Genomic DNA, 16,302 nt, shown 5'->3' with positions numbered 1-16,302 from the left:
GGAGCGTGTGGGAGCGCGGAGGCCGGAGAGAGGGAGGGGAGACCAGGCGCAGAGACGGCGGAGGGAGGCGCGCGAGGGAGCCGGCACACTCGGATCGCGAGCCCGGGAGGCGGCGGCGCCGAGAGGCAGCAGCTGCGGCCGCGCCCTTGCCCGAGCCGGTGCGCCCAGCCCCGCTCCGCCCGCGGCCGTCAGGGCTCCCGAGGATGGAGGATTCCCCGGAGACGTCGCCGTCCTCCAACAACTCCTCGGAAGAGCTCAGCTCTGCCCTGCAGCTGTCCAAGGGCATGTCGATCTTCCTCGACGTAAGTACGGCTGGCAGAGCTAGGCTGGTGCTTCCCCAGCATCTTTCCTCTTCCCTGGGAGGGCGGAAGGGGTTTGGCTCAGGAGCTGCCCAGCCAGCGTTTGGGCCCCAGAGCACGGGTGACAGCTACCTCCTTCCTCTCCAGAAAACCACTGAGGCACCACCAAGGCAAATGCAACAGGAACGACTGCCACTTAACTTGTAAAAAAGGGCCGTCCCAGACCTGCAGCTTGGGGCTTAACAAGCCTTAATGAAATTCCAAAAGTTAGATTTCCCGATAGCCTAGGTTTGATAAGGACAGGGTTGCAAATACAATAGTTTCCATTTGGGGGAATAGGGCCTTTGAATGAGGTGTGGGGTGGGGTGGATTGTCCCAAACCATCTCTAATGTGCCCTGTTTGCAGGCAACCAAGGGAAGCACTAGGAACTGCGATGCCCACTAGCCTCCCCCAGCCCCCGGGAAAACAATTATATTGAACACATTTGTTTTTCCTTTTACAGCGTTGGCTAAGATCTCTTTCACGAGAATTCTTTTTTCATTGCCACCTCCTATTTTGCCTTTTTTTTCTATACTGTTACTCTTCTTCCCTGCACCTCTGCAAGTTGTAATTACTATTATCATCTTCATGAATTCTAGCTTTTTGACTGTGTTTCCTTTGGTCCTATCTCTCATTTTGGTATTGACTTCCTTTCTCCATTTCATCTTTCTTTTCCTTCTGTGCTATTTTTCTGCCCTCATGCTGTGGTTTCTATCTTTAAAGCAGTTTTATTTCTTATTTATTTCTCAATTTTGCTTTCCTTCCTCTTCCTGCTGTTTCTGTTCTCTGTATTTTTCACCCTGTTGCCCAGCTCTTTTCTCTGCCTTTGGGTTTCGTGCTTTTCCTCTCTCTCAGTTGCCTGCCGTTGTCACATTCATGCTGTCCCCCAAGAGGTTGTGTCTGGCTCAGTGGGGACAATTCTGGCTGCTTCTTAGTTAGGCATTTTAGAAAATGGCAGAGGGCGCTGAGGAGTGCTGTGGGCTCTGTCCTCTACCCTTCTCTGAGTTACAATTTCTTATTAAAACCAAAGTGATTGGGAGGTGGGCCAGAGGCCAGCTACATTTGTTTGTGAATAGATGAAAATATGAGAAAATCAAATGATTAGTATCATAATGGTGAGGTAGAGATGAAGATAATGGGGGAGGGCAAAGAACACTCCCAAGTTTATTTTTAATGGATTAGCTGGACTTTTTGTGATTGGGAGAGAAATTTCTATCAATAATTACAACTGGCCTAAGGCAAACAATAGAGATAAGGTTCAACTGTATGTCAGGGCAGCTGTCTCTCCTCATTACCATGTGGTTCCAATTGGGGATCCAGGCATGCTGGGCTCACCGTCTTCTTGCCACCAAAACCCAAACATCTGATTCCCATTCAGCCACTCAGTGATTGTTAAGTACCTTGTTCTTTCTGAGCATTTATCTCTGCTGGGCTTGGGTCAATCAGGTGATGCTACTGGTGCTAATGGTTTAACTAGATGATACGATTCCTTTCAAGTCCTGCTGTTCAGGGCTGTGAAGCCCTCAAGGAACTGAGCTGGGAGGAGAGAAAGGCACCACATATACCTGAGAAGGAAATTCTCAGGAGCAGGAGACAGGGCCCCTGAAAATCATGTCAGTTACCAGGCTAGGGACTAAGCTGCCATGAAATTGATTCAAAGAGGGCAAATGGAGTCTACATTCACTCTGTCCCCACATGCATCAAGCAAGTGTTTCCCTGTGCTTATTTCTAAGCAGTTAACCAATCCTGGTGATAGTGTGGAGATGAATGGATTAACACTATATAATGGTAAGTCATCCTTCCGCACACACCAACCTTGGCTCAAGTGTTCAACTGCAATTTTTTTTAAAATCAGGAAATTAAAATTTCTTATGATATGGGCAAGATTGTTACCGAGTCTGTAAACAGCATCAGGTCCCTGTCCCGAAGGTACTTGTAGCTATAAATTGGGCACTCTTGCCTTTTTATATCTATATCTAGAATTTAAAAATATAAAACTGATTTCACGTGAGAGGTGTTGGCATGCTTGTCAGTAAAATGCTAGAGTCTACCAAAAAAAAAAAAACCAAACTGCCATTGGATTTGTCTCAAATAGAAAAGATTTTGTTTACACTTTTCTTTGAGTTATTTTGTGAAAAATCTAACATTCTGGTGAAATATGTGACATGAAAAAGGATTTGTTACTTAGGGATTTTTTGAATTATTCATTTCTTCATTATAATGCTTTTAGTAAAATAAACTGTGAAATATAAATGCATTATTTGATTAGATTTAATATATTCTAGTATCTCTGATAAAAAGGATTGCTATTCAAATTCCTTTCATATTATAATAAATAGGTGGTAGATATTACCTATTCCATACTGGAACAGAAATGAAGGCAATTGCAGTCTTCTGCATTACATAGACTAATTTCCAAATTTGAGGAAAACTTTGATTTCCAGTGTTTTATATTCCAATGTCACTGGCATAATCAATCCTTTAAGAATTGTTTAAACAGCTTTTGAAAATACTGTTAATGACGTGATAGACATGCCCAGCTGGTTAGAAACTAGAGATAAATGTTTAACAAGAAAAGCAGAGAAAGATTTACCACAACTGTTGGCTTTTGCGTCATTATCCTTCTCTCCAAATCAACAATAATCATGAGTGTGATATTTCCCAGGGTTGCTCTGATTATGAAATAAGAGGTCACAGGCTAGAAAACTGCATTTGCATAGGGCACACCTGCCAGCCACGAAAGAGGGGCTGAACTGGGTCCAGTGTGCAGCAACACAGAGGACCAGAAAGATGACAATCACCTTTCCTTTTACGCCAGTGTACTACTGTTTCCCAGTTTTCTGCATTCCAGATAACAGAGAATGAACTCTAATTTAGAATACTAGTCCATGTAGCATGTGTACCCTGTTTTGAGTCATTACATTTAATCAACTCTCTTACCTTGTGCAAAAGGAAACAAACCTTCAACACATCCCCCAAAGCAAGAAAAATCCCAAATGAAATTAGTTGCAACTCCACTCACTGATGCCACTTTTCTCTCCCAGTAGTTTTCCTTTGATTTTTAACTGGAAGGAAAGTGACCTTTCCCCACGCCACTGCTGAAATGGGAATGAGGCTGGAAGGTTGCAAAGGAGAGAGATGATTTTACAGTTTGTTTTCCCTCCCTTCCCCCATCTAAGCATGCACACTCACGTATGCCCTGAGCACAAGGCACTGTGCCTAGGTGGTCAGGGACTTGGTGAAAACAAGGAAAAGTTTCTCCTCATGAGGATTCCTAATTCCAAAGCCCTGTATATGCTCATTTGTACAAGAGGTGAGATGGACAGAGGACTGTCAAAGCAGAAAGAGTTTTCTAGATACGATGGTTCTATGACTGAACTGTTAAAGAGGTACACACCTCCTGTCTCATCTGGTCACACATACACACATATGCAGTTGCTTATCTGAGTGGGGTTGTCCAGTTGGAAGGATGGCAGTTAACCCCATCATTGTCTGCCCTCATGGCCAAAGCAAATGTCACTCACTACAGGAACCAGCAGAAAATAGAAAAACTTAGTTTTACTGTTATCTTACATTAAGAATTGTTTCCTCACATAGGGATGGGTGCTAATTACCTTCTCTCCATCCATCTTTTACTGCCCGCCATTCCCTACATCCTATAGCAGGGCAACAAGTAAAACTACCTGCTGTGGGTGCCCAGGCCCACACGCCATGACTCCCCCGCTGAGTCTTCCCTTCTGGATGGCACACCATGTTCTGGATGAGTCCTGACTCGATGCCCTATGTCCCAGTTTCTCAGGAGTCCACCAAGTGACTGACTAGCTCCTCTCATTATGAAACTTTAACCTGCTCCATGGTAGGGGGCACTTAGAAATAGTAGTTCAGTAAATGGTGATTACATTACTGTATTATGCTTCTAAGATAACATTTACATTTTAACACCTGCCTTTCATAAAGTGAGGAATGAAGAATTTCAGTCAAGGCCATCAAAGAATATCTTTCAAAGTAAAGGAATCTATTTGATAAGCCTTAAATTGTAGGAAAAACACAGTGTTACCTGTATTTAAACTTGAAGCCTGACCATAATTATTAAATTTATTTACTACCCATCTAGTGATAGCAGCCATAAGATTAGCCGACCCAGATAACTGTGGTAACATAACATAATGAACTTGATTCTCATCCAAAGTATGTTTTTTATTAGTCTGGAGGCTCAGAGGCAGAGTTTGTAGCAGAGATGGTTCTGTTCATATTTAATTACAAAGAACTGTCTTAATAACAAAATCTATTGTCTTAATTTCATCTCTAAGAGGCTAAATGATAGTTAAGATTGTCCTGTATAAAATAAAACCACAAAAGTCCTGGGTCTAACTCTGTGGTGTGTGATTATTCCTATTCTAGTCACTTCCAACTTGTGAGGACACGATAGAGCTTGAAATAGAATCTTAGAGTATGTCAAAGGTAAGAAATAGGATGTGTTTTGTGTCTCCCTGGCTCTTGGCTGGGGCTTCATGGTTTCATAGGAGAGGAAGAAGCTGGTTGTGATAGAAGGATCCCCAAAACACTCACTAGCAAGTACCTCGATGAAGTAAAAAGAATTTGGGTCTCATTCTGTTCTAAGCATAGTTCTTGCTATTGAAAGCAATCCTCTTGTAATAATTAATTTAGTAAAAAGGAAGACCAACTTCTTATGTACACAGGGCAGGGTAATACCTATCTGTTGCTAAAAAAGTTTCATGGGTAAGATTTTTAGTAATATGAGTATCTTATAATAAAACACGTGGTAGTAATGATTAGATCTATCTATGCCTCATTTCTGTGAAGTCTAAAGAAGGAAATGAGGATAGTTTCTATAGTAGAAAGCAGTAAAACACACAACTTGGGAATAAAAATGATTGCTCATGTTTCAGGCTGGCCAGCAAGAAGTGACGAGCTAAATATAAGAATAGCTCTGGTTATTCAACTACAAGTTACTCAGAAAAAACTACAAATTACTCCAGAGCCCCTTCTAAGTAATGGAAGTTTGTCTTTGCAATATGGTAGAACAACATTTTCTTTGGTATTTAACATAACAAATGTGGATAATAGTATATGTTATCCAGATTTTTTTTCTATCAGTATAGATGTCAGTTATGATTAATGTTATTGCAGCTAGCAAAGAAAACCAAACTGTCTTAAGATTTAAAAAAATAATAATTTACTGGCTTCTGTAATGAAAAGCAGAGATCACCTTATTGGTATGGCTTGATCAGGGACTCAAAGAGTGTCATCAGGATCCAGTTTCTTTAAGTCTCTGAACAGCACTGTCCTCGGTATTGGTTCTTCCCAGGTAATATATTGTATTAATTTCCTAGGGCTGCCGTAACAAAGTACCACAAACACGGTGGCTTAAACAACAGAATTTACACTTTCACAGTTCTGGAGGTTAGGAGGGTGCAATCAAGGTGTTGGAAGGATGATCCTCCTCTGAAGGCTCCAGAGGGGAGCTATTTCAAGCCTCTTTTTTTCTTTTTCTTTCTTTGTGGTTTTTTTTTTTTTTTTTTCCTTTTTTTTTTTGAGACAGTCTCGCTCTGTCACCTGGGTTAGAGTACCATGGTGTCAGCCCAGCTCACAGAAACCTCAAACTCCTGGGCTCCAGCAATTCTCCTGCCTCAGCCTCCCGAGTAGCTGGGACTACAGGCACACACCACCACGCCCAGCTAATTTTTTCTATTTTTAGTAGAGACACGGTTCACTCTTGCTCAGGCTGGTCTCAAACTCCTGAGCTCAAGCAATCCTCCTGCCTCCGCCTCCCCAAGTGCTAGGATTACAAACGTGAGCCACCACACCTGGCCTTCAAGCCTCTTTCCTTGCTTCTGATGGTGGCTGTCAGTCCTTGGCATTCCTTGACTTTCAGCTGCACCACTCCAATACCTGCCCCTTTCATCATATGGCCTCAACCCTCGATCTCTGCATCTCTGAATTTGTTTCTCCTTATAATGTCACCAGTCATTGGATTTATGCCCCATCCCAATCCAGTATTCCTTCATCTTAATTTGATTATATCAGCAAAGACCCTATTTCCAAATAAGATCCCATTTACAGATACTGAGGGTCAGGACTTCAACATTTGTTTCTGGAGGACACAATTCAACTCATAACGTATCCAATAACAAAATGGCTGACAGGAGTCCCTTGCCTATGTCTTCCCAGATTCAAAGCCAGCAGAAAGGAAAGTGTCTCTCTCTTAACCACTCAAGCAAAGCTATGCCGTATCATTCACTGGCCCTAATGTGCCCATGCCTGAGCAGTCACCATAGCCAAAGGGATGTGATGCCCTATTTGCCAAATTGAGTGCTCTGCCCAACCCTGGAGCACGTGGGCCAAGAGAGGAGGAAAGCTAGAAAAAATATTGGCAATCATTACCAAAGAGTAATGGATACCAGATGGCAAAACATTTCCTATACACCAAAGACAATTTAAAATAGGTCTAAGATAATATTATCAATGCATACAAGTAAGATATAGTAGAGACATGCGGGCTTCCATTGACTAAGTATTTATTTTTCTTTTTTGCTTTTGTTTATTCTCAGTTTTGTTGAGGTATGATTAACTTACATTAAAGTGTACATATTTAAAGGGTAAATTTGATGAGTTTTGACATATGTGACACTATTACCACAGAGAAGATAAAGCCATCTCTGTCACCTGTGAAAGTTTTCTCACTTCCTATTATAATACACCTTTCCCTGCCCTGCCCAATCCAAAGCAACCCTTAATCTGCTTTCTGTCACTATAGGTTAGTTTGCATTTTTTAGAATTTTATATAATTGGAACCACACAGTAAGTCTTTTGTGTCTAGACTTTCTACTCAGTCTTGTTGTTTTGAGATCTATACAAGATGTTGTAAATGTCAATAGCTCATTCTTTTTTATCGCTCAGTAGTATTCCATTGTATGGCTATATCACAGTTTGTTATCCATTTACCTGCTGATGGACATTTGGGTTGTTTTCAGATTTTGGCTATCATAAAGAAAAACCTCAATTGGAAAACCTTTACTTAAAATTGGAATTTCTTTTATTTAATGATGGATGAATTATATGTGAGGGTAATGTTCACTATAATATTAAAAATAGTGATAAATATTTTTCTTTTTTCTTTCTAGATACTGAGGAGAGCAGACAAAAATGGTAAGATGAAAAATCAATTTCTATTTATTAATCTCTTACATTTTAGATCACCTTATAAAGAATAATAAAGGAGAAAGATAGAGCCCTAGCAAATTGACATATAAAAATGCCAGTTTCTTGTATTGGTAATAGTTTTAGCCAAATTTTAGGCTCTGGATAGTCATGGGAAATTGGCAGAGGGATTTGCATTTGACAGGAAGATGGAATTTATGCCTTTAAAGTGGGGATCTCTGTTGTACTTTGGCTCTGGCTTTTCCTTTTTATGCTTTAAAAAATAATTTTACAGCAATAACAGCTTCTATTCATTGAGTGTCTACTGTGTGCTAGGCATCGGGCCATGTGCTTTGAGTACATTATATCTTAGAATTGTTAAGCTACAAAGCTAGGGTTTGATCCTGGGTCTATTTGCCACCAAAGTCTAGGCTGTCCACACTGAACTTTATCACAGTCTTGGAGATGCTACTGCACTCTAGGATGGTTGCCTGGAAATCTGCATTGGCAGCCTGATCCCTACCATGTTGTTCCTGGCCGTTACTCTGCCATTGGAAGTGTGTTCACTGGGAACGATGATCTATAGAGACAGAGAAGTAGGAGATGGCAAATCAGAAGTACAAAATTGCTCTTTCAATTTAACAATACCTGCACAAAGTCCATTTATAAGATGTCATAAGCAGTATTTTTTGATTCCTTTATTTCACTAGGAATTTTGTCCCATAGAAGACCAAACCAGACCTTATTAAGTTTATTCTTCAGCTATAGTATAAGTATTATGAAAGAGATATATTCTTGACAAGAAATTCTTGACAAATTCAGTATACAAAGGGTCCTTTCCCTTTCTTGAAATCCCATTTCTTATCTATGGGGAGAGTTAACAATCAGAGTCCAGATCTGACAGTTTAGAGATATATATATGTTGTAGTCTGGTTTGCCCTTAAGCAGCCAGAATAAGAAAAGCTTGACTGACACTGAACACCTTGCCACACAACAGAGAAGATATTAATCCATGGAGCAATGAAATAGTGTCCCAAGTCCCAATAATATTTGATTGTGTCTCACCATAAAAATATTTTCTCAAATTATGTTTTGGTGATTGATATATTATCAATTCAGAGGCGCTTGTTTTCCCCACTGGAAGCATTTGATTACTTTTTAAGACAGAATAATAATGCCATCATCTTGTCTTCTCATGCTGTCCTTTGACCTTTTGTCAAATATCCAGCCCCAGCAATGGCCAGAGTAGAACTGAATCACCCATCTGTCTCTGCGCCACCTGCCTTGTATTTCAGCAGCTGTCTCCAGCTCAGAAAAGCCTTTGCTCCCTCTCCATCCACGTTTCTGGCTCTCTCAGGCTTCCCTGCCCTAAGCTCTGATTAATGGCCACCCTTACCTTTGTATCTGTCACTCTTCTTTTCATCGAGATTATCATAAGCCACAGTCATAATAAAAAGCACCAGACAAACCAATTCACGTGACTTGATGGCTTATGATAACCTCATATGTCATGCTATATAGAGTGGCCTCTTGTGCTGGCAGCCCCATGTCCCATATCTTCTCCCCCTCCCCCATGCAACACGTCTTCCCTCCTTGCTCCCTTTCCTAATGCCTGATCCTAACATGCTGTCAAAGCCCTCGCCCTTCTGCTCCTATCTCTCGCAGTCTTCCCCTTGCATCCTCCCCGGCAGCCACTGAAGGACTCAATTCTCTGAGTATCCAGAGGTGTCTGCCACACCTTTGCGATGTTGTCCTGCTTTGACTTCTGCCTGCTATAACTTTCCACCCTTAGTCAGCTTGAGAACACTCACACTTTGCTTACATTCCTGCTCAAAAGCCACCTTACCTGGGAGGCCTTCCTCAGTGCCCTTGGCAGGGCCCCATCCTCACTCTCTGCTGTCAACACTTTGGCACATATTGATCGTTGCCTTTAAGGTGTGTTGTTAATGCAGTTGTTTGCTGGAGATTGTATTTCTCTAAGCAAAACATGCCTCTCTAGGGCAAGGAACTTGTCTTATGAGTAGACACTATGTCCAGGCAGTAATAGGTGGCCAATAGATGTTTGTTGAATGAATTAAGAAGAAAATGTGGTAATATATACACCAGTGGTCCCCAGACTTTTTGGCACTGGGGACTGGTTTTATAGAAGACAATTTTTCCATGGACAGGGGCGGGGGGCACATGTAGGGTGGGGGAAGGCGATGCTTAGGCGATGATGCAGGTGATGAGGAGGGGAATGGCTGTAAATACAGATGAAGCTTTGCTTGCTTGTCCACCACTCACCTCCTGCTGTGCCCCCCACCCTTTCTAAGTTTCCTGGAAGACGGTTTTTCCTTGGATGGGCGTTAGGGGTGGCAGAGCTCTGCTGCCCCGTCCATAATAGGCTGGTACCCGTCCGCAGCCTGAGGGTAGGGCACCATGGAATATGCTTTGGAATACTATTCAGCCTTTAAAAAGGAAGAAATTCTGTCATTTGTGACAATATAGTTGGAATTGGAGAATATTATGCTAAGTGAAAATAAACCAAAGACAGAAAGACAAATAACATGTGTTCTCACTTATATGTGGAATCTAAAGCAATTGAACTCATAGAAGCAGAAAGTGCAATGGTAGTAACAGAGGCAGTGGGGTGAGGGGAATAGGGAGATAATAGTTAAAGGGTACAAAGCCTCAGTTAGGAGGAATGTTTGATTTTTTTTTTAGATCAGTTGCACAGCATGGTGGCTAATAATTGAGTTCTATACATGTCAATATCACTAAGACAGTAAATTTCTAATGTGCTTATCATGAAATCTTAAATATTTGAAGTGATGGATATTCTGATTAGCTTAATTTAATCTTTTCCACATTGTATTAAAAATCATAACACTTTGCACCCCCTAAATACATACAACTATAATTTGTCAACATATAATGAAAATTAAAAAAAATAATCAAAGACGTTTTGCTCTAATATCCCTTTTCTACTGTTTTCTCCCTATCTCCCCCTCCTTTCATCCCATCTTACTCTTCTCCCTTATTCTCAGGGTAACATGGGAGGAGGCAGAGTCAGGCAGGTTTGGGTTTAAATCACAGGTATGCCATGAGTAACCTTATAATGAGCACAGATAACGACATGTATGTATGTCATGGGCCTATGATAGACAATAAATGAGACTATATATAAAGTCTCCAGTGAAGTATCTGGCATGTAGTAAGAACTTAATGCTTGTTCACTTTGCTGCTATTATTATGATTAATATCACTTTTGCTATTGAAAGCTTGAGCTGTTCATGTGCTGTGATGCCTCGGCTAACTGAGACTCTTGGTGATATTTCAGTTATTTGTATTGCAGTGGAGTTTGTTAGAACAGAAAAACAAGGCTATTTACCATACGTGCAGCATTGAAAAGGGAAAAGGATAGCGGACCATCTAATGTAAATGAGAAGGTACTAACATAAAAATAGCTATCTTTCTGTACCATGTGTTCATCACCTGCTGTATTTGCAAATAAACAGCTGCTACATGTATTTGAGTTCTTGGTAACAGACCCTCATGTGACAGAATCCCTTATGTACAGCATAATTGGGGACAGAATAATGCAAGGAATAAGAGGCAATAAGCAGGATAATAGTTATCCTGCCAGAGGACAGATTTAGCTTTTGGATTCTGACATAAAAAAGAAGCTGCTGGATAAATGGAAAAAAATACATAATTAGTGATTAGCTATAATAATGGTGTCTTGAAAAGATTTTTTTTTGGTTGGTGGTTGTTTTTAAATCATAGGCTAGGATCCTAGACATGAAGATAGACCTCAAAATAGGATTGCTTGGGAGAGACACTAGTGCTTTGATCCAGCGAGCCCAGAATTAAACTTAGAAATGCAAAACTTCTGGGAAAGCTTACTTACATGCAGCTTGAGTGAAAATGGAAGTGATAAATGGGTATCTGTAAAATTTGCAATAATTTTTTTAATTTAAATATTTTTTATTTTAAAATATTTTCTCGACAAATGAAGATTGAATATATTTAAAGCATGCAATGTGATGATAGGACACACATCATATAATGATTATCACAATCAAGTTGATTAAAATATTCGTCACCACCCATTCTGTACATGAGATCCCCAGAACTTGTTTATCTTATAATTGAAAGTTTGTACTATTGACCAATATCTCCCCATTTCCTCCACCCCGCAGCCCACTGCCACCATCATTCTGTTACTCTGTATTTCTATGAGTTCAATTTTTTCAGATTCCACGTATAAGTGAGATCATACAGTATTTGTCTTTCTGTGTTTGGGCAAAAAAATTTTTAAAGTCTTAGGAGCAGGCAAAATGGACAGGCTCATAGTGAATCACACTATCCGATTCCTCTTGCTGATTTGTACTTGCTAAGGCCCGCTGTCATTCTTAATCAGCATATAGGTAGGCTATGTGGATGGTACTTTTGACCCCTGCTTAATGACTGATCTCTGTAAGAGATTGTTAGAGTTCTCCTCAGGCCTTTAATCCAGTCCAGCAGCCGGTATGTTGTAAATTTGTGAGGGCAGAGACTGTGCCCATTTCACATACCACCAGATCCACAGTGGTGGGCAAAATGCCTGCCACTACACAGCTCAATAAGTATTTGTGAAGCTGTTGGTAGAAAGTGCATAACCAACATGCTTACTTTAAAAACTGAAGAAGAAACATAATCATAGTCATACACATCATTTAACCAAGGACTATTGTTATTTATGTTATTTATTAATTAATAACATTGGCTAAAATTTCTGGAGGATATATTATGAGCTTCGTCCTACCCTAGATGCTTTATATACATTATCTTCCATCATTATGAAAAGTCTACAGAATAAACACTTTAGAGCAGTGATAAGGACATAGGCTTTGAGGTCAAACAAGCCCATGTCCCAGCTCTGCCTCTTTCTAGCTTTATAACCTTGAGCAAGTTACTCAACTTCCCTGTGCCTCAGTTTTCTCATCTGGGAAAGGAGTATAATAAAGTCACTTCTCCCATAAAGTTATGTTGAGAATTAAATGAAATTATGCTTCTAAAACATGTAGCCTGATCTCATACATAGTAATAATTGCTCAATATTTTTAGCTATGTTTATTATTATCTCTATTTTTCAAGTGAAGCAAATGAAGCTCAGAAGGGTTAAATAAACTTCTCCCGGTTACAGTGTATGTTAACCGCAGAACCAGGATTCCCGAACCCAGGTCTGTCTGACTCCAAATTTGGTGATCTTTTCACTTTGTTGTATATGCACCTATGTAAGCATTTCAGCCTACAAATAGAGAAAGATGATAACAGTTGCAAACTGAATTTGTGTAGATCTTAAATATGATGTTCTGTTTCCTCAGTATATTGTAGTTTTATTGATTTAATACATTAAATGCTTCCTTGGTAATCTGAAAGAATTATGACCGAATGACTAATACACTTCCAGAAAATAACATTGGCAATGAAAAAGTTCTAGCCTAAGAATAGTTGATGTAGTATTTATGTATTTAGAGATATTTTAAAGACTTCATTGGATTATAAATCAATTAATTTTGCATTGATTATGTAAGAATTGCTAAGGGTCTTTACATTTGGCTGCCCAAAGTTTGGTTTATTCTAGTAACATGTAAAAATATGACCTTAGAAAGAGGCTGAAAGGAAGACTCAGTAAGTGTGAGTATTTTCCCCAAAGACTGGGCCATCAATGAGCAGGCCTATGGAGGCCTGTGGTCCTGTGGCTGCACCTGGGGACCAAGGCTGTCCTTTGTGAGAGCTACTCAGTCCAGAACCCCCCACACCCCAGCTCTACTGGGCTCCCCAGCCCCTCTTGTCCTGTAATCAGGGCTCCCAGCCCCAAATAAAATGGAAAGATCCAGGCCTGAGGCCTGGAAATTAGGATCATTGGCATAAGGCTGATTTTTATTTTGTAATTTTCTCACTCTTTTCTCAAACTATTGTGGAATAATTAGTGAAACTGAGTATCAGATAACTTATGACAGATTAGTAGGGTTCTCAAATAGCTTTATACTCATGTTTACTCTTGGGCATATACAAATCTTCAACTACACACCTACTAGCTTGAAAGTCAAAGCAAAGACAGTTGGAAATGATTCACTTAAAAGAAAGAAATCTATGCCCCAACAATGACCGTATTAGAAGAAGAGGCTCATCCAAGACGAAGTATGTGGGAGGGACCCATAAGTACAAATTCTGACTGCAATGATTTTTCTTTTTTTAAACAAAATAAGGGAAAACAATTTTTTTATTTCCACAGTACAATTTTTTTTTCTAAGATGTAAAGCAGTTTCACACTCATAAATGTGTTACTTTTCTGCCAAAAGCAGAAAACTGAAAATTCTTATCTTTACATAGCTGGGCTTATCAGCTGTCATAGAAACAAACAGAATATTTAGATTCAAATTCTTAGCCCACAAAATGGCTGCCATGAGCTGCCAGAGGCTCAGAAGTCAGGCCCTGCTCCCATACCAGATCCCGGAGCACACAGAGCATAGTACTTACCCTAAAACGTGGCCTTAAGTGCTTTCTGTAATCAAGATCTATGGGTTGGCAGCCCAGCCTTCCTTGCCCTTTCTGTTCTACAATTAAATCATCTCTCTTCCTCCATCTAGATCCCAGAGGCATGTAGCATTAAGGTTAAGCTTATGTATGGCTTTGCAGTCAGATCACCTGGGTTCAAATCCCTGTTCCACTTGCTGTGAGATCTGGGCAATTTACTCAACTTCCCCATCTGTAAACTAGAGTTAAAGACAGTGTTTCTTTCATAGACATGTTGAAAGATTAAATGAGATCACACACAGAAATTTTTTGGAAAGGTGCCTGACCTTTAGGAATTTCTTAATAAGTGTTAACTATTTTCATTTTTATCCTAATTCTTATTCCTTGATGGGACTGTCGATCAAAATGTCCTGCTCACCTCCCCCTGGTGCTGAATTGTTCCATGGCAGTTCCCAGACGTCTGTCCATGATGCTCTTACTAAGAGCCCAGAGCTGCCCTGGTGTTTGTCCTACGTTTGGCCTTCTCCTTCAGCTTTCCCTGTTGCTTGCAAACCAATAACCCTAATTTAATTTCTCGTGTGTGCCTAAAGTTGTTCTTTGTGCCCAGCTGCCTGATCTGCTCCTGTAGCAGCATCTCCCATCCCAGGACATGCTCCACCAGACAGCCATGGCACCAGCTGAAAGTTTCGGAGGCTTCCATGATTCTTTTCTTTCTCTAGTAACTCCACATCCAATCTATGAGCAGGCCTTCTTGGCTCCACTGTCGAAACATTTTCAAAATCTAATCACTTCTTGCTACTTCCAAATCTTCCATCCTAGTTAAAGCCTTCATAATATTGTACTTAGAATATTGCAAAAACCTCCAGATTAGAGCTATTGAAGGCATCAGTAAATCAGTGGCAAAGGTGATTGAGATAAGAAAATGAATTTTATATTTTTGGATGTATAATTAACTACGAATTGGTAATTAATTGGAAGTGTTAAGACAGATAAAAGTATTTAATGACACATATGCATGGGTGTGGGGTCAGATTTCTAGTTTTTGGCTTGAGTAACTGGGTGGCTAATGAGGCTGTTAACTTCTTTATGTTTATGAGAGTATCTTGCATATTAAAAGCTTAATTTGGTTGTAAAATTTGAGTCACTTTTAGTTATGAGTGTTTTCCTATGAATATCTGTTGATCTATTAATAAGCAATGTTTCTGTTTTCCTTAAAATTCTAAATCACATCTAAATTGTTAAAAAAAATACCAGAAAATTGTAATAGCCTGTATGTTACCAAGTCTTATATGCCCATGAGAATACTGATTCAGACTTCAAAAGAAAATATTGTAATAACGGTAAATAAACTTAGTGAAGGATTACTATGTGCCAGATGCAACGCTAGGCATTTTATTTAATCTGCATAACAATCTTACAAGGAAGATATTATCATTATCCCAATTTTATCAATGAGTAATCTGAGCATAGGTAACTTGTCCAAGGACATGATGCGAGTAAATATTAACAGAATTTATATGTAGATTCCCTTCTAACCCAAAAGCCTTAAAACGTAGGATGCTTCATTTGCTGTGGCTCATAGCTGTGGCAGAGTTATACTGTTGAAATCCAGAAATACTAATCTTTCCACATGAATGATACTAAGTGATTCATTGTGATTTAAAAACGAGAGACAAAAATATATGAAATTATTTTGGCTATGATCCTGTTTGAAGGTGGAATGGCGTAATGGAGATTTGGAACCAAAAAAAAAAAAAAAGCTTAATCTTGGTACTGCTATTTGTTCGTTCATTCATTTGTCTAATATTTTATGCATGCCCTTTATATGCCAGACATTGTTCTAGTTGGTGGGAATACAAAGACAATGGAATGCATAAATTTTAGTATACATTTACTAGAGTGTGATCTTGAACAAATTAATCTTTCTGAGCTTGTTTCCTCATTTTTTAAGTAGGAAGAACTAAGAAGACTGAATTTGTAGGGCTACTGTGAGGAATAAGAAAGGTAAATATATGTAAAGCCCCAAAGATGGTGTTTAGCCTAGTATGAATAATGAAAACATGTCAGTTCCCTTTTGCCTTCACTGATTTCCTATATGTCCTAAAGATACGAGTTCTTCACTTGTGAATTAAAGAAGGCAGACTATAAAAACTGTGAGCCTTTACCAGGCTTCCCGTTACTAGGACAATTATAATTTGTGTAATGAAAGGAAGTCTACTTTGATTTTTGCACATAGATTTGAGAAAAACTAAATTCTAGACTCGTAGGGACCATAGGTAGGGAAGCAGTGTTGGACAA

The 16,302-nt window shown here is 39.7% G+C and overlaps 1 protein-coding gene across 1 annotated transcript in view; it reads left to right on the top strand.

Annotated features, from left to right (window-relative positions):
- Positions 1-203: 203 nt before the first annotated feature.
- Positions 204-16,302, top strand: part of NECAB1 (N-terminal EF-hand calcium binding protein 1) — a 145,998-nt gene continuing 129,899 nt past the window's right edge. Inside the window, exons 1-2 of the mRNA XM_069466244.1 lie at positions 204-302; positions 7,485-7,509. Coding sequence (XP_069322345.1) covers positions 204-302; positions 7,485-7,509 — 124 coding nt within the window. The remainder of the gene's footprint in view (positions 303-7,484; positions 7,510-16,302) is intronic.

Source organism: Eulemur rufifrons, chromosome 3, assembly GCF_041146395.1.
Source record: "Eulemur rufifrons isolate Redbay chromosome 3, OSU_ERuf_1, whole genome shotgun sequence".
NCBI classification, from domain to species: Eukaryota; Metazoa; Chordata; class Mammalia; order Primates; family Lemuridae; genus Eulemur; species Eulemur rufifrons.
The sequence above is the reverse complement of the archived record's forward strand: the minus strand, read 5'-3'. Positions and strand labels throughout refer to the sequence as shown.